This window comes from Urocitellus parryii, chromosome 1, assembly GCF_045843805.1.
Source record: "Urocitellus parryii isolate mUroPar1 chromosome 1, mUroPar1.hap1, whole genome shotgun sequence".
Classification (NCBI taxonomy): domain Eukaryota; kingdom Metazoa; phylum Chordata; class Mammalia; order Rodentia; family Sciuridae; genus Urocitellus; species Urocitellus parryii.
Genome location: NC_135531.1, coordinates 78,453,562 through 78,475,164, shown reverse-complemented (window position 1 = coordinate 78,475,164; position 21,603 = coordinate 78,453,562). Strand labels below are relative to the sequence as shown.

Below are 21,603 nucleotides of genomic sequence, written 5' to 3'. Positions count from 1 at the left end.
TGGAAAATCAAATATTGTATAACACTGAAACATTGCAGTGTTCAGGAAGTAAGCAGGAATTAATCACGTTTAAATTTGAATTAGTATAATCAGGTTGTCATCCTGATAGCACAACATTAAAAATGGAAATTTTGGTTGGGAGTATGTAGAAGGCATTTGAAAATAAGAGATAATTTGGGATCCTTAAAGAGTAAATCTAGCTTGTGTAGCAGAATTGGTTTAGACGACTGAGAGGTGAGAAGAAGGTATATGGCTAGGGCTGGTAAGTATAAGAAGAAGGACAAGGGTATACAAATAGGGGCAGGTATGGGATTACAGGAAAAATGCTTGTTGACATGGTTTCTCCAGGCTAATTATGACTTTTTTTTTCCCCCTCTACAAGATCCTACCTCAATACTTCCTGTTGCTGAGGTGTTAAGACTTTCTCCTTTGATCTTAGACTGCTACCCCAATCAAGCCCGCTCGAGCTGCAAGGGGTTGTGCTTAAAATGCTGATTGCACTTAAAAGCTGATTCCAGTGAGACGTATCTGAGTTTGGGAGAGACTTTACAGATCCTCATGGGCATAGTTCATTTCCATTTGTATGGAAAACAGAAGCTCTTTTTTGGTAGGACATGGTTATATATTTGCCTAGTGAAGAGTATATTAGACATTGCATTTCTCAATAATTAGGGACAAGTGGACCTCATCTTGGTAAAACCAGCAGATTCAGTTTTGTTTTGTCCCAAATACATGTTATAAACTAACATGTATTAAATAAGAGTCAGTTTGAAATCATCTTGGTTACTTGGAAGAAGTTAAGGGTTGATGATTGCACAATTTCAGGAGTATACTAAAAACTATTGTATTATATATTTTAAAGAATCGAATTTTGTGGTATGTGAATTGTATCTCAATAAAAAAAATTGAGTCGAATGGTCTGACTTTAATATCTAAATTATAATAGATATTAGGTAGAGAAGTTTTGAAGTAACTGTAGAAATATCATGTCATATACATTTGATATTATATCTGGTGATTAGGGAAATTTCTCTTATGTGTTCAGTGTTTTGAATTGGATTACTTGGTAATATGATTTACTCTGATTTTAGGTGAAATCAGTGACTATTGCTGAAGGACTCATAGAAGACCATTTTGATGTCACTGTGAGGATGAGCACTTACCTGGTGGCCTTCATTATTTCAGATTTTGAGTCTGTCAGCAAGATGACCAAGAGTGGAGTGAAGGTGAACCTGTGATTGGTGCATAGGTTGACCAAGCTGTTCTTGTTTGCCTGGCTAACCTGGTTTTAAAACTGGAAGCCCTGGATCCTGGGAAATCCCTTAATCTTGGGCAAGGATAGTTGTTGGCTCTGTTATCACAAATGTTCCTTTTTTATGTTTGCTTCTGGAGATTGAACTCTCAGGGATGGTTTTCCACTGAGCTACACTCTAGTTCTTTTTTATTTTGAGATAGGGTCTACCTTAGTTGCTTAGAATCTCACTAACTCACTGAGGCTGACCTCACACTTGTGATCCTTCTGCCTCAGCCTCCAGGCCATTAGGATTACAGACCTGTGATATGGTACCCAGCTACAGATATTCATTTTTATAGTGAGGCTGGGGATATAGCTCAGTGGTAGAGTGTTCACCTAGCATGTGTGAGGTCCTGAGTTTGAGCCTCAGTAACACACAACATACACACACACACACACACACACACACACAAAATAGAAATGAAGATTAAAACTATATCAAGCTACCATTTTGGGGGCTGGGGATATAATTTAGTGGTAGAGCACTTGCCTAGCATGCACCAGGTCCTGAGTTTGATGCTCAGCACCTAAAAACAAACAAACAAACAAACAAACAAACAAACAAACAAAAACAACAAAAAACAACACCCAATTTACACATTTTATTTATTTTTATTTATTTTTTTTTAAATATTTATTTATTTATTAGTTATTGGCGGACACAACATCTTTGTTGGTATGTGGTGCTGAGGATCGAACCCGGGCCGCACGCATGCCAGGCGAGCGCGCTACCGCTTGAGCCACATCCCCAGCCCGCAATTTACACATTTTAAAGAAGTATAATCTTAAGTTTCAAAAGGAGCAAAAAACCAGTTAGTGGTAAATCCAGGTAGATCAGGCCAGGCCAAACTCTCTGTGTTTTATTATTAGAACCCCACAGTAAAAATGAACATCTGTAGTGAGGCACCAGCTGCAGTTCTCTGCAGAATTAGAAGTTGCTGCTGTCACTTTGCTTTTGACCTTTGAGTATTCCTTTCTTTTTTAACCACCTTATGAACACGTTTAAAAAGATATTTTTGTAAATATTATGCAGCATTTGTAGTTGTTTTCAGAAAGGAAGTCAGCATGAAATTTCTAATTGTCTTCTTTAACACTGACAATCATATCCAACTATAGGAAGCCATTGATATCAGTCTTCTCTACAGTTGTAGGGAGAAGCCACTATGATATTTGAATATCTTTCTGTGCCTTTCTCTCTAGGTTTCTGTGTATGCTGTGCCTGACAAAATAAATCAAGCAGATTATGCATTGGATGCTGCAGTGACTCTTCTAGAATTTTATGAGGATTATTTCAGCATACCATACCCTTTACCCAAACAAGGTAGAGATTTCACACAGATATTTCAAAGTGGCATTTGATGACCCCAATCATTGATTATATTCTTTCCATTGGCTCACCCCAAGGTTCTATAGCTGCTCCTCATGTCCTCAAAACCCCAGCGTTAAACATCAGATTGATCCTTCTTATCACCTCCCCTCTGATTGATAAAATAAACTTCTAATGATAGTAAAAGCAAATCTCAATACAGTTCTTGAGGCATGTGGCATGGGAACTACTTTGCCTTCTGATATTATTAGCCAGCAGATAGCAGAGTGCAAAGGCTGTTTTTTTTTTTTTTTAAATTGGTACATGCTTAGCAAGTATATAGAAGGTGCTCAATAAATTTTTTTGAGTGAACAAATTTACACAAGTTTAAGAGATTCTGCATTTTATTTCTTATACAATACCTTAAAACTATAGTGTCTTTGAGTTTTTAGTTATATGTGTGTGTCTTAGGTATTCAAAATAGAATGGATTACTGAGGTACTTGTTCAGATTACTCAGCCCCAAAACTCATGGTCAGAAAGCTAGAAATAGAGTCAAATGACCTGAGACACAGTTTAGCTTGGTCAATTTGGAAGAAAAATGACTCCGAGTCACTGAGTGCCTTTTTCTCCGTTAAGAAGGGTTCTTCCTATCAGGAATTCCATATTTCTGCACAAGTAGCTCAGCTTTTCTTTTGGTCCTAACTTTCATCCATTCTGATGCTTAACGTGTTGGGGGAATGTGCAGCTTTGTGATTGGTAATACATTGTACTACTTCCTTCCCAAGATCTTGCAGCTATTCCTGACTTTCAGTCTGGTGCTATGGAAAACTGGGGACTGACAACATACAGAGAATCTGCACTGTTGTTTGATGCAGAAAAATCTTCTGCATCCAGTAAACTTGGTATCACAATGACCGTGTCCCATGAACTTGCCCACCAGGTATACAACCTCAGACACTCTTCTTAAAAAGTATAGTTAAAGGCTGGGATTGTGGCTCAGTGATAGAACACTTGCTTACCATGTGTGAGGCACTGGGTTCGATTCTCAGCACTGCATACAAATAAATAAATAAGATAAAAAATTTCATCAATAACTAATAAAAATATCTTTTAAAAAAGCATAGTTAAATGTTTATATTGCTTTTGTGGGACATATGAAGTAATTCATTTATTTTTAGTTTTTCTGTTTTCTGCCATAGGAAAATAATTTCTTTAATAAAGTTTCATGTTTTTTAATGCATATTGAAAAGTTTTCATTTATATTTTGATAAAACATTTATTATATAAGTACATTTTAGTATTCATAAACAGACTTAGACATTTAAAATATTTCTTTCTAAGTGTGTGGCGTTTCTGTCTGCCATTATAGGTAAGTTAATCCAGTCTCCATAGAAATGTGTGAATGAGCTGAACTGTGCTTTCCTTTCAGTGGTTTGGGAACCTTGTTACAATGGAATGGTGGAATGACCTTTGGCTAAATGAGGGATTTGCCAAGTTTATGGAATTTGTGTCTGTCAGTGTGACCCATCCTGAGCTCAAAGTTGTGAGTTGTTATTTATGTTTTTGCATGAGAGCTTAATCTGTGGGTTTGTTCACTGCTGCTGGAAATATTTTCTAATCTTTGATTATAGAATTTATAGAAATATTTCATGAATAAGTACCCTGGAAGCTTAGATATGAATCACATTTCAAAAATGCTAGTGAACTTTCAATATTTATCACAGACTAATTTTTAAACTTAAATGTTGACCCCTGATTGTTATGAAATTAAGTGTTAAATTGTATCTACCCTTAATATAAAAAAAATAGAAATAACGATGGTCTAAATGTTCCATATCATTTTTCCAACTTGTAGGTTGCTGGTTATAGAAGTATTTATTGTTATTATCTCAACAAAACCCTTCTTGGCAAATCACAAGTTATACTGAGTATCAGATACATTCTCAGATTACAAACTTTATGCTTTGGAACTGCTGTTTATTTGTTTTAAAAATCATATGTTACACTTGAGAAAATCACATGTACCAAAATTAAAATGAACTATTTTATGTAAAAAAAAAATCTTTACCCTACTACAGTTCTTTTCTTTTATGTATATTCACTACTTCCCATTTTCTCTCACAATTTACTTATACATAGTTAAAATAGAAAGTACATATAGCTATACTATAATGGGTCATAAAAATATTCCTATTTCTATAATAACCTTCAATAATAAAAATTATTATGAATGCATGTTAGTCAATTGAGTTAATGTGCCATATAAAGTTAAGGCTGGAATTTGTTCTCTATATTTTTCTTTAACTATATGGTTTTAAAGCTAAATATGTCTGTTTCTAAATAATACAGATGATTAATGGAAATGTTGAATCACTTAACATTTTACTTTCCTGTTTGGCTATAGGCGGATGATTTTGTTTTTAGAATAATATGAAATGTTCTTTATTCTAAAATGATATGTATTTAAAATGAATAAAGTCTAAAATAATTTTATTTTCCTGTAATAGGAAAATAATTTCTTTAAAGCATAGTTTCATAAAGCATATTTAAAAATTTTTCACTTTTATTTTGATAAAACATTTGTTCTATAAATACATGTTAATATTCATAAATAGACATTAGATGTTTAAAGTATTTCTTTTTGAGTGTGTTATGTTTCTGGCTGCCATTATAGATAACAGTTTAATCTTGTCTCCATAGAAATGTGTGAATGAGCTGAGTTGTGTTTTCCTTTCAGTGATTTGGGAACTAGTCAATATGGATTGATGACTTAAAATGGTCACCTAAAATCACTGTTTTGTGGACTCTCTTTAGAAAGCATAGTCATTCTGTCTTATTTCATAAATACTAGAAAAGGAGTATTTTGGCACAAAATTAGAAATGTAGACCTGTGAGCTCAGATCAAACCTTCCTCCTTTCATAATTTTAAATGTAAGTTATAGATGATGTTTTCTTTCTTTCTTTTTTTCTGCCTTAATAGGAAGATTATTTCTTTGGCAAGTGTTTTGATGCAATGGAGGTTGACGCATTGAATTCTTCACACCCTGTGTCCACACCTGTGGAGAATCCTGCTGAGATTCGAGAGATGTTTGATGATGTGTCTTATGAAAAGGTAAAAATGGATTGTATAGGTACAGGTTTTTCTTTTTCTTTTTCTTTTTATAAGGGAATAGTTTGTACACTAAACTTATTAAAACTGGAGTGAAGAGGTCATAGGTAAAGCTGTTTTTATGTAAAAAATCAGATTGCTGCTTTTCTTAAGAAAAGAAAAAAGGATTTGGCCAACACTGGGCCTGTATTTCCTTTGGCAACATAAACTGGAGCTAAGTGGTGGCTTCTTCTTTCCGAGATCAAGGCTCTGTATTTCCACTTCACTTCTATCCCCAACTCTATTGTCTTCTCCTCACTGAGGCTGAGAATGTGTTGCCATTTGTCCTGGTGTTTGTCTGTAGTTGTAGCAAACACGGCAGTATTTCTTATTTACATGTTTCCATCAAAAGTACAGGGAAGGAAAAAAAAAACATAATGTAAAAGAGTATGCTCTTAGACAAGTTCCCTCATTTATTCCATCTGTCATTTGTCACTGGAAACATCTGAGTTTGTGACTTATGATCTATGGCAATGGGGGTTAAGTGAGGAAGACAGCTTTTTACAATTACAGTGTGCCTGGGAATTGTCTTGCCCCACTCTCCTTGTTACTCCTTGTTACTCTGTGCTCAAGGCTGCCTGGGCTCCCTCTCTGTAGTTGCCCACCATTCGTCACCTGGCACCTACTCCTGTTTTTATCTGTGGAGCTCTGCCCCTTGTGATACCTGCCTCTCCCACCCATGCCTTGGAGTGGCAGTGGGAGAGCTAGGTAGTGGTTCAGAGTGCAGCGTTTACTCTGCATCCTCATCCACTCACACTGAATAAAGGGTGCTGGCAGTTAATTCTGATTTGCCCCAAGGTAAGCTTGGCTATATAGAAAGTAACAGCCCCAGTGAGTCTGGAGCATTAAAAAAATCACATTAGACAAATCTGTTTCTTGGGCACCTCAAAGGTTAATTCACTTACTCTGTTTCACAAACTGCCATCATTAAAAATGTTACTGTGGCTGCTTTCTAAAAGAATTACGGCAAAAAAAAAAAAAAAAAGAGGTTCAACCAAACTACATGTAACAATTATTTCTATATCTTTTCAGGGAGCTTGTATTCTGAACATGTTAAGGGATTATCTAAGTGCGGATGCATTTAAAAGTGGAATTGTGCAGTATCTCCATAAGTATAGTTACAAAAACACAAAGAATGAGGACCTGTGGAATAGCATGGCAAGCGTGAGTGTGCATTTGATTGTCTCCATACTTGAGATGGACAGGTTTATCATCTTGTTTTGTTTTGCCTTCTCCTTCTGAGAAGAACCATGAGCATTTTCTACAGAAGTGTAATGTGCTTGGTTTTGGTGTTTAGATTTGTCCTACGGATGGCTCACAAACAATGGATGGTTTTTGCTCTAGAAGTCAGCATTCCTCTTCAACCTCAGTAAGTGTCTAAATCTGTACATGTTCTCCTGAGCACGTTGTCTAACTTCATTTTTTTTTTAAAGAAAATCATTCATGTAGACCATGAGTCTTTATTTTTCTACATTTATTATGCCACGAATTCATAGGGAATAGGTTCCACCACCTCAGGCTTCTTTCTATTTGTTCTCCCTAAATGTACTTCTCTGGGTGGTATGGGATGGCGCTTCAGCTGAACCCAGGTACCCTTCTCTTTGGCTTCCTTCTTTTTCTGATCATTTTCCTTTATACATTTCAGGAAGCTGTCTCAGCTCTTAGAGTGCTTAATATGCTCAATATACACATTAATTCTCTTGGCAAGAATCTTGCCTTTAACCTGCTTATTCACAACAAGGCCAACAGCATGCTGGGTAACACTGTAGACTCTCCCAGTTTTGCCATGATAACATTTGTGGGGCATTCCTTTCTGAACACTCCCTTAATGCCTACAATATCACCTTTCTTGTAGATTCACATATATGTAGCCAAAGGAACAACTCCATGTTTTCTAAAAGGCCTAGAGAACATGAATGGGGTTCCTCTCCTCTTTCCCTTGTTTTGACCATTTTGGCAAATTACTGGAAGATGACAGTTCCAGCTGAAAAGAAGCTCTAACTTGATATTTTTTGAAGGATATTAGCTCTGTGTCAAACTTTATGAATTCCCTGATTATTTTCCCTCAATCTAATGCCACCAAACTCAGCCTTTTGCAGTTTTCTTAAGTGTCTATACAAGAGGGTGGCACAGCCTTCTTTGGTGATAATTGTCACTGATACTAATTTCTTTCATTTCACTCTATGTAAAGCAGTTTCTTTTGTAGATTGAGATGCAGTGTATTAGTCAGGAGACAATGACAGTCATTCCAGGCTCTGCACTATTGAAAAAACAAATAATGGCAATGGTGTTCTTGGACATTTACTGTATATCAGGCATATGCTAAGCATGTATGTATATTATCTCCTTTACTTTTCACAACAAACTCATGATCCAAGCACCATCACTATCTTTATATGTGGGAATATGAAATCCAAAGGCATATGGTCGATAAATTGCAGAGCAAGGATGTGAATTTAGATCTAACTTATGTTTTTTTTTTTTTGTTACTGCTTACACTATAAAGTATTTATAACATCTGAGTAACAAAATGGTTTGATTATTTATCTGGACTTGTGGAATATTTTCATAGGCAAATCACTTATGGGTGAATTTGGAAATTCAACAAAATTTTATCTACTCTATTTTTATTTTCTTAGCTTTTTAAAAATAGACTGCTTTATTCACGTTTCCAAATTTATCCTGTAGCATATTTTATCCTTTTACTAGCTCTTAAATCTTTTCTTAAAAAGCTTTTTTAGTATCCAAGAATGTATTCCCTTTTGAACTTATGACATGAGCCATCTCTATGTTATCACTTTGGAAACATAGGCTCTTGGGTGAATGCTTTTTCCGTCCTTGCTTGTCTGAGAACCTGCATAATTATGTAGGTATTGAAAACCTGGTCACTTTCTCTCCCTTCTCTCCCCTCATTGATTCATTTTTGTGCCTGCTTGGTGTCAAGGCTATGCCAGCCCCAGGGTATACCCAGCAGGCCCAAATATGCTACCTGCCAGGACATAAGTGTAGTGGAGGAGACTGAAAAGTATACAATCCATGCTGTAACCCAGATGTGCCATGTTGGGAACACTGGGGTAAGGGAGTCAGGGCAGGAGGCTGGAGAGTAGAGTAAGGGATCAGGGCTCACAGAGGAGATTGTCAGTTAGTAGCAATCCTTTGAATGCAGGCTGGCCTGCTTTCTTAGGTTTGGGTCTAAGTGAGTAATGCATCTGTCCTTTTCTGTATAATTCAGCATTGGCATCAGGAAAGTGTGGATGTGAAAACCATGATGAACACCTGGACCCTGCAGAAGGGCTTTCCCCTGATAACCATCACAGTGAGAGGGAGGAACATACACATGAAGCAAGAGCACTATATGAAGGGATCTGACTCAGAAACTGGGTAATGTTCATGGAAGGAAACTCATTTTGTTACCTAGGTAACATCTACCTGATAGGATAAGATCTTACTTTTGGAAAAATGCCTTTACTTCTATTGCTAAAGTATTTCAATGGAATCTACATGCCCTATAAAGTTGGCTTATAATTCCTATCTTCCTGAAAGGATAAGGAGGCTTTATACCTTGGTTAATCTTGGTTAAGCTGATATTAAATAATTATTTTAACATGCTCATGTTTTTTTTAGTTTAATAGGATGTACTTTCTAGTAACTGGCTTGAAATCAACTGTGATCTAAGCACCTGCCACTGAATTTCAACAGGGTTTGGCATTTAGGTTGGTGCAAGGAGAAAAGAACTTAGATTATTTCTGGGAATTATGAGAGACCCGATTCTTTTCTTTGGAAGTCCAAGTTAAATCCTGGAAATGGTCAGCTTAATGCCACAGAAGAATACAAGTAAAAATGAGATGCTACAATTCGATTGACAATGGATGGACATTATGTAAAAATATTTGTTTTATCTTGAAATAATTTCATGCTTATGGAAATGTTGCAAGAATAGTGCCAAGAATTTCCATGACTTATGCTTTACCAAGACTTATGTTAACTCTATACATATGATATATATGGTTTTTGAACTGTTTGAGAGCAAGTTGGAGACATGATACCCCTTTGCTCCTAAGTATTTGTATAGTATTTACAAAAAACCAAAAACATTCACTATATAATCATAATATAATTATCAAAATTAGTAAATAAACTTTTATTTAAAAGTTTATTTATATTGACACAATACTTTTATTTAAACTCCAATCAACTTTTCCAGTTGCCCTAAAAATACCTTTATATTAAGATAGAAAAATATCTGCTTCAAGATTCAATATAGGAGTACATATCATATTTGTCTCATTGTTTTAGTCACCTTTTATTCTGAATCAATTATTCAGTCTTTGTGTTTCTTGACATTCTTGAAGAGTATAGCCAGTATAGGATATTCTAATCTTTTAATTGTGTTTTCTACTGTTTTTTCATGATCAGATTCAGATTGTGCATCACAGACAGAAATTCCACAGATATGACGTTGTATCCTTCTGAGTATATGATTTAGAAGGCACATGATATCAATTTGTGTCTGTACATGGTCACTGTTTTAAATTAGGTCTCTGGCCTCTAATCACCAATCACTTAAGTCCCAATTCCCAGTTCTGCTCAAGGAGTCCGAGAAGGATGAATAGTGCCTGAACTGGAAAACAGTCTGGATATATTTTGAGATCTTGGATACAGCAGTTTTTATACCATCTTGTTCTAAGCTAGCCAGTGCCTAGTGTATGGCAGGTGATTTAAAAGCTGTTTGTTGAATGAATAAAAATATAAAGAATCTATCCTCCTTCCTTTTAGGTACCTATGGCATGTTCCATTGACATACATTACTAGCAAATCAGACTCAGTTGGTAGATTTTTGCTGAAGACAAAGACAGGTAACTTACCATGAAAATTAAACTAGTTGAACTAAAGGAACTGTAGAAATGTGTAAGATTTAAACACTAAGTTTCTTTTGCTGCTTATCTTGGTTAAAACAAAAGGGATTAGGTTAAAATGTTGAAGAATTGCCAATGTAATGCCTGATAGAAATTAAAACAATTGAGCTATGTAATGTGAAAAAGGAGGGATTACCAATGAAAATTCTCATTACTTTGTTAATACTACTGGGGCCTATAATATGTATGGTCAGAAATGCAGTTGCATTGCTTTCATAAATCTATAAATCTCACAAAATTTGTGTCTAAAGCTGGTGTTGGCTTTTGTCTATGGGTTGCGGTTGTCTGTTTCCTAAAAGGAATAAGTGATTTTAATTTGTTCGATATTAAACTTTTCTCTAGTTTCCTTGTCCAGTCTCTGATCAGAAAAGCTTTCATCAGTCAAGATAGTAAATGGAACTATGATTTGTTTTATTTGCTGTAGATGTGCTCATCCTCCCAGAAGCAGTGGAATGGATCAAATTTAATGTACGAATGAGTGGCTATTACATTGTACATTATGAGGATGATGGATGGGATTCTTTGACTGGCCTTTTAAAAGGGGCACACACAACTATCAGCAGTAATGATCGGGCGAGTCTCATTAACAATGCATTTCAGCTTGTCAGGTAATACAAGCTGTGCAAAGTCCTGGTTTATTTCTAAAAGCAGCTGTTATTACTCAGATTCTTGATTCTAAAGATGAAAGTGATTGATTGACTGCTAATGCGAAATTGAAAGGTGTTTCTTGTAAGTTCTTCTAGCAATCCAAGGTTGCTTTTAACTTTGTAATTAACCTGCTGTCTATCTGTTACTGGTAGGTAACTTGAAGTATGGAATCAGTATTTTAACCTTTCTCATTAACAATTCAGATCAGACTGTGGTAAATGTGTAGAAAGCCAAGAGACAACATTATTTTTCCATCCTTAAAGCCTGGTCCTACAGCTTTCCCTTGTCCAGCTATGGCCTCTCAGGTTTCTTCCATGCTGGGTCTTTGACCACCTTGCAGCCATATTAAAGACCAAATATATCAGGCCCAGTTATTTGCATTGAATCTGTTGATGTAAAGGAGAGATTTGCTCTAAACAACAGATACCTGAACTTCAGAACATTTCTATGAATATAGCTCATAACATTTGGCCCAACCAAATGACCTTTGCATAGTTGAACAGAGAGTGAAAACTCTCCTTTTTCTTTTTTCTCCCATGACAATGGTTTTAAGGAAATGCTTGCCAAGCCTTAAACTTCTTCAATCTTTAGGCAGAACCGAAGTCTTAAGGGTAACCATCCAGGTGGGAAGGGGTAGCTCTGTTATTCATGCCCCATGTCCTTCTACCCTGAGTGATGATTCTCCCTTCTGGTCCTCCTACCATCTCACTGGTCCTTCTAAGGTGACAAAAAGCAATGGGGGAGGAGGGTTGCTTATTTGTTTCTTTCTAAGATTCTGCTTGAGTCTTAGAAGGTTTTTGCTTAATTATATAAGCCTATATGGTACTACTGAGACTTTGAACATCAACCCTCTATTAGGAAGAGTTTCTATGTGCATTCAGTGTCTTTTTGAAAGAGGCAAGATGTGCTTACACCAGGGATTCATACTTTTGCTGAATGGCAGTTTCTCTTGACCAGGTTTCCTAAAGGGTCTTTGATTGACATCCCCTTCTTACCCAGAAAGCTCAGCACACAATCCAGTGCTTCCTGAGGGACTTGCAGTTCATCTTAACCACAGGCTAGTCCTAGCTCTCTTAACGAAACTTCTTCCCCAGTGTAATCTTGCCAGACGTTATATGTGACAGAAAAGGTACTAATGTAAAGGTTATTATTTATGAGGGGCTCATATATGATTGTTTTGCTAGAAGATTATTACATTTTTGAAGCAAAAAAGGTGATTTCCTTTTAAAACTGTAACCATGGTCTCTCTTGGTCAGCATCGGAAAGCTATCGATTGAAAAAGCCTTGGATTTAACCCTGTACTTGAAACACGAAACTGAAATTATGCCCGTATTCCAAGGTCTGAATGAGCTGATACCCATGTATAAGTTAATGGAGAAAAGAGATATGAATGAAGTGGAAACTCAATTCAAGGTAAAAACCTGAAGTAAATAGAAAAGTTTAATTATGTTTTGCTTTTCTTGTGTGTGAAAAAGCACTTACCTTCCTGTGTTTTTGTGTCTTCATATTAATATCAAGGAAAAGCCAATGAAAGTTCAGTATGTGGATTGATTAGCAAAGACTTTGATTTTATTTGGCACTAAAATAGGAATGGCTGTATTAGAATTCTATACTTAATTGTCATGGATTGTTATTCCCTTCCTTCACACACTTTTTATTTCACTTTACTTCTTTATTACAATGGGGAATATTAAGATTTTCTGGGACTGTCAGGGGTACCTGAAAGAAGCACAAAATTGTTACTTTTGACAAAATGTCATAAAGTTTTATTGTATAATTTGCTCTTTAGTTTAAGAGTGGTAGTTCATCTTACAATATCTTTAGGAAAGATTGTTAAGCAAATAATAAAACCACTCATGATTATTTCTTGTTTTTGACTCTTTTCATAATTAAATATAAACAGAGATGCACAGTTTAAAAAGTAAGATTTGAATTAAGCTTTAAAAATCAGTCCCCATTACCTGAGGGAGTGCTCTATTATATAAACATGAAATGGCCTGAGATATCATGCCACATGTCACTGTCCCCTGTCCTACCCCTGCAGGCTTTCCTCATCAGGCTGCTGAGGGACCTCATTGATAAGCAGATATGGGCGGATGAAGGCTCCGTCTCAGAGCGAATGCTGCGGAGTCAGCTTCTCCTCCTTGCCTGTGTGCGCAAGTATCAGCCTTGTGTGCAGAAGGCAGAAGGCTATTTTAGAGAGTGGAGGGAATCCAATGGAAATAAAAGGTCAGTCCTACGGAATAACCAATTTGTTAATGAAAAAGGTATCTTTCCTGTCCCCCAACTTTGGTGCTGACCAATGAGAAAAACGAGTATAGACATGTCTCCAATAACTGCCCTTTTTTGGAAAATAAATTGTTTTTTAAGATTTATCTCTCTATATCTCCCAACTTCCAGTTTTAAGAAATACTGGGAAGGAAATTCTGTGTAAGAAAGAGCCAAATATCTATGTAATTAGAAAGGGATTATAATAATTCCCATTTTTGTATAGCTAAATGAAAATCTTATCAAACTGAGATGGCCAGACCACACTGAAAAAGAGGCAATGCATTTTATAATAGCATCTCTGGGCCTCTAAATTCCCTGACAGGGGTACCTGGTTATTGCTAACACTGTCTATGCAAGGTAGGATTCTCACCATATCTGGAAATCTCTATCTTCGTTCTTTTCTCTTTGAAGCTTAAATGCCATCCAGAAAACATGATGCCAACAATCTATATGCTGTGTTTAAAGAAATGCTTACAAAGCAGTGGTTCTATTGGATTCCTGACTTGCACTCATTGAAAAAAATTTGAGGCTATTTTGAATTTCTTTTGGCTTGAAAGGTGACCAACTATGGAGTCACTCAACATTATTAAAAGATGATAGATATATAGGTGTTTATAAAAATTACATTTCTCATTATGTTTTTGAGAAGGTTGCTTAAAACCTGATTTTAGATATTTTCTCTTGCTTCTTTTTTATAAAATGTAACTGAAGGAGAGCAGTAATTGTTGTGTATACTCCTAGGCATATTGTTGGAGTATGGGGCCAGTTCATCAGTTATTAATTGGTCATTGTTATGCATCTAAATGTACTTTCTGCATCTCCAGTTCTCACAGGGTGTGTTCTTTCCCACAGCCTGCCTAACGATGTGACCTTGGCAGTGTTTGCTGTGGGGGCCCAGAACACAGAAGGCTGGGATTTTCTTTATAGTAAATATCAGTCTTCTTTGTCCAGTACCGAGAAAAGCCAGATTGAGTTTGCCCTTTGTACAAGCCAAAATAAAGAAAAGCTTCAGTGGTGAGTCATTCATTCATGTTCCTATGGCCAAAGGAAATTAAATTAGATCAGATCATTCTGGCACCTATTTTTGTTCTCCTGGCCAGGAATTCCCTATTTTGCTCAGAACATTTGTGCAAGTGGGCACACATCTAATGAAAAAGGCAAATAATTAGGGAGAACCAGGTGTTGGGGAAAATATTTAAAGGAATATATATTGTATATCTTTAAAGAAATAATGTACTTGGAATATTTACTAGATATACCCTTCTTAACTATTCTTTTGAGCAATTAAGAGGCTATATGAGGATTGGTATTATGAATGTGATTTAAATGTTTTTATTATTATGTTGCTATAGTGGGTTTATCAGGACTCTGGTTCCCAATTTACCTTTTGGGCCTTTATTATTGGCAGACTGGTTTGTTCTTTTACAAGTTACTTTATTGTAGTTTTTTTTATAACTATTTCATCACCTACTCATTGCTGACATTTCTTCTCTTAATCATTACAGGCTACTAGATCAAAGTTTTAAGGGAGATATAATAAAAACTCAGGACTTTCCATATATTCTTACACTCATTGCCAAAAACCCAGTGGGATATCCATTGGCCTGGCAGTTTCTGAGGGAAAACTGGAATAAGCTTGTACAAAAGTAAGTAATGCCAAAATGTCTTGCTGGGACTGGACAAGTTCTTTAACCTTCCTGCTTTAGCTTTGCTGTTTGTAAAAAAATAGTAATAGTCTCAAGGGAGTTTTTTGATTGATGATAGGAAGTAGAGGTACTTAAAATATCCACATAAAATGTAAAACCCTGTTTCAATGTTAACTAATACATCTGGATAGTAAGGTTTTCCATTTGGTCTGGAGTGACCCCTCCCCTGTACCCACTGGACTATCTGAAGTCATCCTCCTACAGGTCAGCCTTATTAACTGTTTGCATTTGCCTTTGTCTAACTCTTGTAGCACTGCCTAAATCTCTATCATTTCTTTTAGATACTTAATCTTTTATTCAGATGTTGGCATGTATTATATTTTACCACTAGATCTTAACTCATTGGAGGATAGAGACCGTATTTTACATCTTTTTCAGGCCTCATCAGTTTTCCGTTAAATGCTGTTACATATATGCTGAATGGATAAATATTTCACAATATATTTGAACAATTTCCATTTCTAGATTTGAACTTGGCTCATCTTCCATAGCCCACATGGTAATGGGAACAACAAATCAATTCTCCACAAGAACACGGCTTGAAGAGGTAAAAGGGGGAAAAAATCTTTTAAACTTAAGTGTCAATCAGCTACTAAATGTGGGAAGTCAAAATACTTTTAAAAGTTTGATGAACAAAAAATGGATTTTGTCATTTAGAAGCAGTTTGGCGTATTAACAAAAGCAAAAATTGGTTGCAAATAAACTAGTAAAAACTATGCCTTTTTTCAAACATGTTAAGTCTTTGCTCTGTAAGTAAAAATAGGGACATAAAAAGATACTTTGAGACAATAAGTCCTTGTTTAAGGAGTTAAAAGTGAGTGCTGGGGTTGCAAATGACTGAAGTGGTCATCAGCAGTCGTGAAAGAGATGGATCTGCAATCTAGATTCTTCACTATCCAAGCTCATGGTCTCCCTTCTACTTATGGCATATACCTTCTACTTCCAGAAAGAATCTTAGGCATCTTATAAAATCCATCTGCAAAATAATTGTTAAAATTTAAAAAAGCTGTGTTAGGGACAGGAGATAACTGAATGAGGAACTATACTAAGAATAATTATTACCATCCTAACCCTAAATTTATCACAGAGTTTCCTAGCAGTCAGGCAAAAATGAGAAATCCACATGAGTTATTCTCATGTAAGAGGGAACATGAGACATACAAGTATTCTACAAAAGTAGACTTTCCTCCAGCTTAAACTGCTTGTTACACAGAAAATGTTCTGAGAAGGCAGGTTTGAGTCAAATACTCAGTTGATGTACTACATTTGCAAGGCAGATGAGGACAGAGAGTGTTTTGGATCAGGAAAGGGTTGACAGATGGCTTTGCTACCGCTTGTGAAGAGAGGCTATTTTCTGGTAGTGCTATCATGATGGGTTCCTTCAGGATTAATGAAATATTTTGACCAACTAATGAAATTACACATGTGCTTTGACCAAAGAGTACCCAACATGATTTTGAACGAACTGGGCATGTTGGGTACATCATCTTGGGTTCTGGAGAGTGAAACTAGGATGCGCTATAATACAAGGTAGAGCAGGAGGGGGTGGTCACCCCCAGTGAGACGTCCTGTGTTCAATTCATTGAGAAGTTGTACTGAGATGTAACTTTAAACAACTCTACCTCATTCTAAATTGGAATTTGAGCTTTCTAAACCCAATTATTACCCTGTCTCCCTTGCTTCTAGACTCATAATATGGTGTTCTGACATGGGTTTTTAGTTGTCTGGAATCCATGTTGAAAAAAAAATACATCTTGGCCTACACTTGGCTTTCTCACTACAATATCGAAAATTTATGGATTAATGCTGTGAAAACGTATGGGGAAAGGTTAAGAACCCTTTAAGGTGAAATAAAATAGCACAAAGTTCAGTGCTGCAGCAAAGCTACCTATCCCCCATGTGAGCTCAAGGGGTTCAGATACCCAGAGGTGAAACAAAAACAAAGTATTTTTGAGGAGATAGCCAAGAGTCACTTCTTGTCTCTTTAAAAACTATGAGGAACTTTCTGTAGATTTTTATCTTGTGAGAACAATACATGAATTGTGGATTAGGACAAAAAAATTGGCAAAGCTTGGAGTCTTACCACCCTAACTTGCTAAGAGCCCTGTTCCCTACAGTGTTTCCATAATGACATACCAGACCAGGCCCGTGGAGAAAGGCTGCATTTATGTGGTTGGAACTGTTTTGCTTGGCAAAGAAGATACTCTGCATATTCTGCTTTTTAGATACCATGTTTTAAAAATATTGTTTGCATTTGTTTGTATAGAATAGAACACACATTAAATAGACACACTCAATTAAATCTTAATTATAAAATGGTAAACACAGTGCAGCCCTGGCAACTGTGAATAAATAAGAGTTGCAGAGAAAAAAACACAAAACCTGACATCATGAGGCATGAGCTCATTTAATGTAGCTCAAGCTTATGTGTACCTAATCATATCCAGACACCTGGGGCTGCCTTATATATAGAATTTTGACAAATGCTGAAATTTTGGCTTCAGTTATAATTAGCCTGGGGTTATATTTGCTTAATGTAATAAAATAAATTTTTAAAAAATATATCTTTTTTCTCACAAGGTAAAAGGATTCTTCAGCTCTTTGAAAGAAAATGGTTCTCAGCTTCGTTGTGTCCAACAAACAATTGAAACCATCGAGGAAAACATACGTTGGATGGATAAGAATTTTGATAAAATCAGAGTGTGGCTGCAAAATGAAAAGCTTGACCTGCTGTAACAATTCATTTCTTGCCAAGTTCCTATGATCTATAATCACCAGAATTTTGTTGAATGTGAATGTTTTCAAATAGCAATGGTCATTTTGGCTCCAGCTGAAGATACTTCCTTTCCCCCTCAAGTCTCTGCATTTGACCATTTCACCCAACAGACAGCAATTCGTTTTTTCATCAATGGACTGTGGCTGCTATTTACAGGTGCCTTACGATGTAAACCCAAGTGGTGGGTTCCCTACCACAGAGGAAAGGACCTGATTCTTTTTGTTTTATATTTTATGCTTAAGCCATGCAGTGTCCAAACCCCTGTGCCCCATGTGTCTGTCATAAGCTGGCTCATTAATGTCCTTGTTAAGATGTAATAGTGAATACTGAACAGTGAACACTGGATGAATAATTAAGGCAGAAATAGCTATGCTGGAGCTCTCCTGTTGACCCTTCCAGATCTGTTGTCCACTCTTTCTTCCCACTTCAGGTCCAGGTGCTGATGTGTAGGGCCCAAGTCATCAGGCTTCCTTGTCCTCTGAATTTAGTCAATGGCAAGCCCATGAGTTTGGAGCTGGGGTCGGGTGAGGAGAAGGTGAAAATATTTATTCCTTTGCAGGCTGCCGCAGACTGCTCTCCACCAAAGGCCATAGCTCTTGGGAGGTGGCCCTTTTTTCCACAGTCTTCTCCATCTCTGATTCTGTGATCCTTTCTGCACTAGGAAATGCAATGGGAGCCTGGCACTACCAGTCCTGGAGATTGTGATTTTCACACATGCTGCCCACATCTTCGTAAAACATCCTCGTTTAGAACCCTCCTCACATTATTCTGAATGTCAACTATTTTCTCAGGAACCCTGATAGAGTATCCCTTCTGGAAATAAGTACAGAGTGCATTCAGGTCCATAAGACACACCTTTCATTTGCTCTGGAGAGCTGTTGATTCTTAGGTAGAGAGGTGATGATTTCTCCTTCTGCTCCTCATTTGATATAGTTTTAAATTCCCAAATAATACATCAATGGCACTTATTGCCAATAAATCATTGTAGAGTCAAAAATATATGTTAATACACTGGGAACCCAAAATTATTTGCTTATTTTAGGCTAAATAAAGACAATATATTATTTGGTTTTGGAGACTTACATGTGATTTTTGAATATATGACATTTTTTGGAATATATTGCATATTTCAAGATAAAGGTATATGACAGTCACGAAGAAAAATGTTAAAATATGTTGCTCTAATACACTATGGAATACAGTGACTCTTGGAAATAAATGTGTTTACTATTTCATTTTATGTCTATTGGATGGTTGATGTTTTAAGAATTAAAAAAATTTAAAAACTCACTGGTAATATCTCCCTAGACTAATTTACTTCTAGCAATAATACAAAGCCACAATTTTAATGTAAAATATTTTGCTTTAATGATGTTTTATTTCTTGATTAATGAAAACACAGAAATATTGATTTTCAATTTTGGTCACTTGAGGAAACGATCTACTTTGGAAAAACTGATTTTCTGAACAGATACAATATTGCCACAACAATGTGTGGAAACCTTTTTGGTAATAAAAATATTTGTCTGTTCTTTACTTCTGAGTGGATATTTGCAATCATTTTCTCCTGACTAGATTTTTTTTTTAAAAAAAGAACTGCTTTAGATCCCATTCTTTCTCAAGTCATTGTGAATTACTAGCAAACATTCAAGTTTAAAGATATTTCTAATAAAAAAAGGTATATTCCCAAGCATCTCAAATGAATGCTTACTTTTCTAGGCATTCTTAAACCTGTGGATCTTTCTATATCATTTAAAAATATCTCTCTATATTCATGGAAATTAGTAATAGTGCAACCATATCCTTGCACACAAAATGTCAGTGGTCAAAGATTTCAGTCTTTTTAAAAATGAACAAAAAGAGCAATACCTAATACTGCCCAAATAGGAGAATTAGATACGGAGTTAAAGTTCATCAAGAAAAGTGTTTTTTTCCTTTTCTTGTTAATGGTTTGAATGTAGAATCATGACTAGTTCTCTGATGGGACAGAGACTTGTTTTAAGTAGTGAGGTTTGAAATCCTATAGGTATGTGCCTGATTTGTAGAGAAGCCTTTTAGAAAGTGTTAACAAATTCAAGGCCCATTATATGCAGTGTTATTGTTACTTGTCCTCACCCCCATTAGACAGCACTGGTCAGATTATATTCATGTTTAGTGAAGTTAGTGAAGTTCTAACAAAAATTTTAAATTGATTTTAAGGAAGGCTGTGCTCTCTAGAAACAAGAAATTCCAAGTCTGTTTTATTATATGTATCTGACATCTTTTCCTGCATCCACTGCCAGGAAATAAAGATGAAATTAATTATTTATCAAAATCCATCAATGATATCAGTGCAATGCTCATAAACTATTCATTCAGAAAGATATGGGAAACCACTCAAAGTTGTAGGACATCAGAGTTTAGTTCTTGAATTACTGTGGGGGAAAATCAGATTTTAGATTTTAGTGTACATATATACATATGTGTGTGTATTTTTTGCTTTTATTTTAAAGCAGAACTTTATTTTTGTATTTAGAAAACTAAACTTTCATAAAGCCAGATGCAATACAGTGCAAAGACTAACATGGTAAATGGCTCTAAGCAAACAATTGCTGTTTAGGCTTTATGTAGAGACAGTAGAAAACACAGTTTAATAACATGCTATACCAACAAAATTCAAGCCATATGAATATTCTAAGGATTAAATGTTCTTGTTCTTGAAGCTTACTACACATCATCTAGCCTGTGTCTTAATCTTTTGCTGACTTTTGATTAAAGTCTCAGTGAGTTTTCTCTGACTATAAGGTGCAGAAGTCCTCACCCCTGGAAATGAAGAGTTCAAACTGAAAAGGAGGATTGGTGCTTCCTGGTTTGTCCAGGTTACATAGTATTCATTTATTATTAGCAGCCCAAGAGGAGATATGTGCCCAATGTACAATATTTTATGTTTGACCTACAAACATTAACCCAAAGAAACATCAAACACAGTTCTGAAGCCCAAGAGAAAAGAAGTAAATAAGAAATCAGAACATTGATGAATGTTTGTTTAAAGCTTTGTTTTCCAAATGCTAAAAAAATATAATAATAAGTGCAAACTGAAAATGCTAATGAGATTTACAGGCACTGTGTGTAGAATGTGCAAAGTCTGCAAGGTTTTTCTTTCTATTTTTCTTTGGGGGGGTATTTAAGAAATTTTATCAAATATATTTCTTACAAATATAAAGCTTCCTTTCTCTCCCAACTGAAGTCAATTTTAAAAAAATTAAAAGTTCATCAACACTCAGTACAGTAACACAGGTGAATCAGACAAATTCATTTTCTTTCTGGAAAAGAATAACAAACACTGTTTAGGATGTCAAACGACTTAACAGATACCACTATCTAGAAGCCACCCAGAAGAATGTTCTGTTGCCAAAGTCTTTATTCTTCAAAAGTCACCATCCACCAGCTGAAGATTTTTATATGTAGATACCTTGAAAAATTCAAATAAATCCAGTGAACCCTTTGATACATAATTTACATATCACAAGCACAGAAAATATGCTATGTAGTGAAAG

The 21,603-nt window shown here is 35.8% G+C and overlaps 1 protein-coding gene and 1 pseudogene across 2 annotated transcripts in view; one reads left to right on the top strand and one right to left on the bottom strand.

The window, feature by feature from the left end:
* Erap1 (endoplasmic reticulum aminopeptidase 1) overlaps window positions 1-21,364 on the top strand; it is a 29,135-nt gene extending 7,771 nt beyond the window's left edge. For both annotated transcript variants that reach the window (XM_026385864.2, XM_026385865.2), the window contains exons 4-19: window positions 1,092-1,226; window positions 2,495-2,615; window positions 3,388-3,542; window positions 4,032-4,145; window positions 5,583-5,714; window positions 6,783-6,914; window positions 7,048-7,119; window positions 8,983-9,131; window positions 10,527-10,606; window positions 11,091-11,274; window positions 12,571-12,727; window positions 13,359-13,543; window positions 14,438-14,599; window positions 15,091-15,231; window positions 15,757-15,838; window positions 17,872-21,364. In XM_026385864.2, coding sequence (XP_026241649.1) covers window positions 1,092-1,226; window positions 2,495-2,615; window positions 3,388-3,542; window positions 4,032-4,145; window positions 5,583-5,714; window positions 6,783-6,914; window positions 7,048-7,119; window positions 8,983-9,131; window positions 10,527-10,606; window positions 11,091-11,274; window positions 12,571-12,727; window positions 13,359-13,543; window positions 14,438-14,599; window positions 15,091-15,231; window positions 15,757-15,838; window positions 17,872-18,027 — 2,157 coding nt within the window. In that variant the 3' untranslated portion in view covers window positions 18,028-21,364. The remainder of the gene's footprint in view (window positions 1-1,091; window positions 1,227-2,494; window positions 2,616-3,387; window positions 3,543-4,031; window positions 4,146-5,582; window positions 5,715-6,782; window positions 6,915-7,047; window positions 7,120-8,982; window positions 9,132-10,526; window positions 10,607-11,090; window positions 11,275-12,570; window positions 12,728-13,358; window positions 13,544-14,437; window positions 14,600-15,090; window positions 15,232-15,756; window positions 15,839-17,871) is intronic.
* Window positions 7,228-8,809, bottom strand: LOC113180750 (large ribosomal subunit protein eL21 pseudogene; annotated as a pseudogene).
* Window positions 21,365-21,603: the final 239 nt, after the last annotated feature.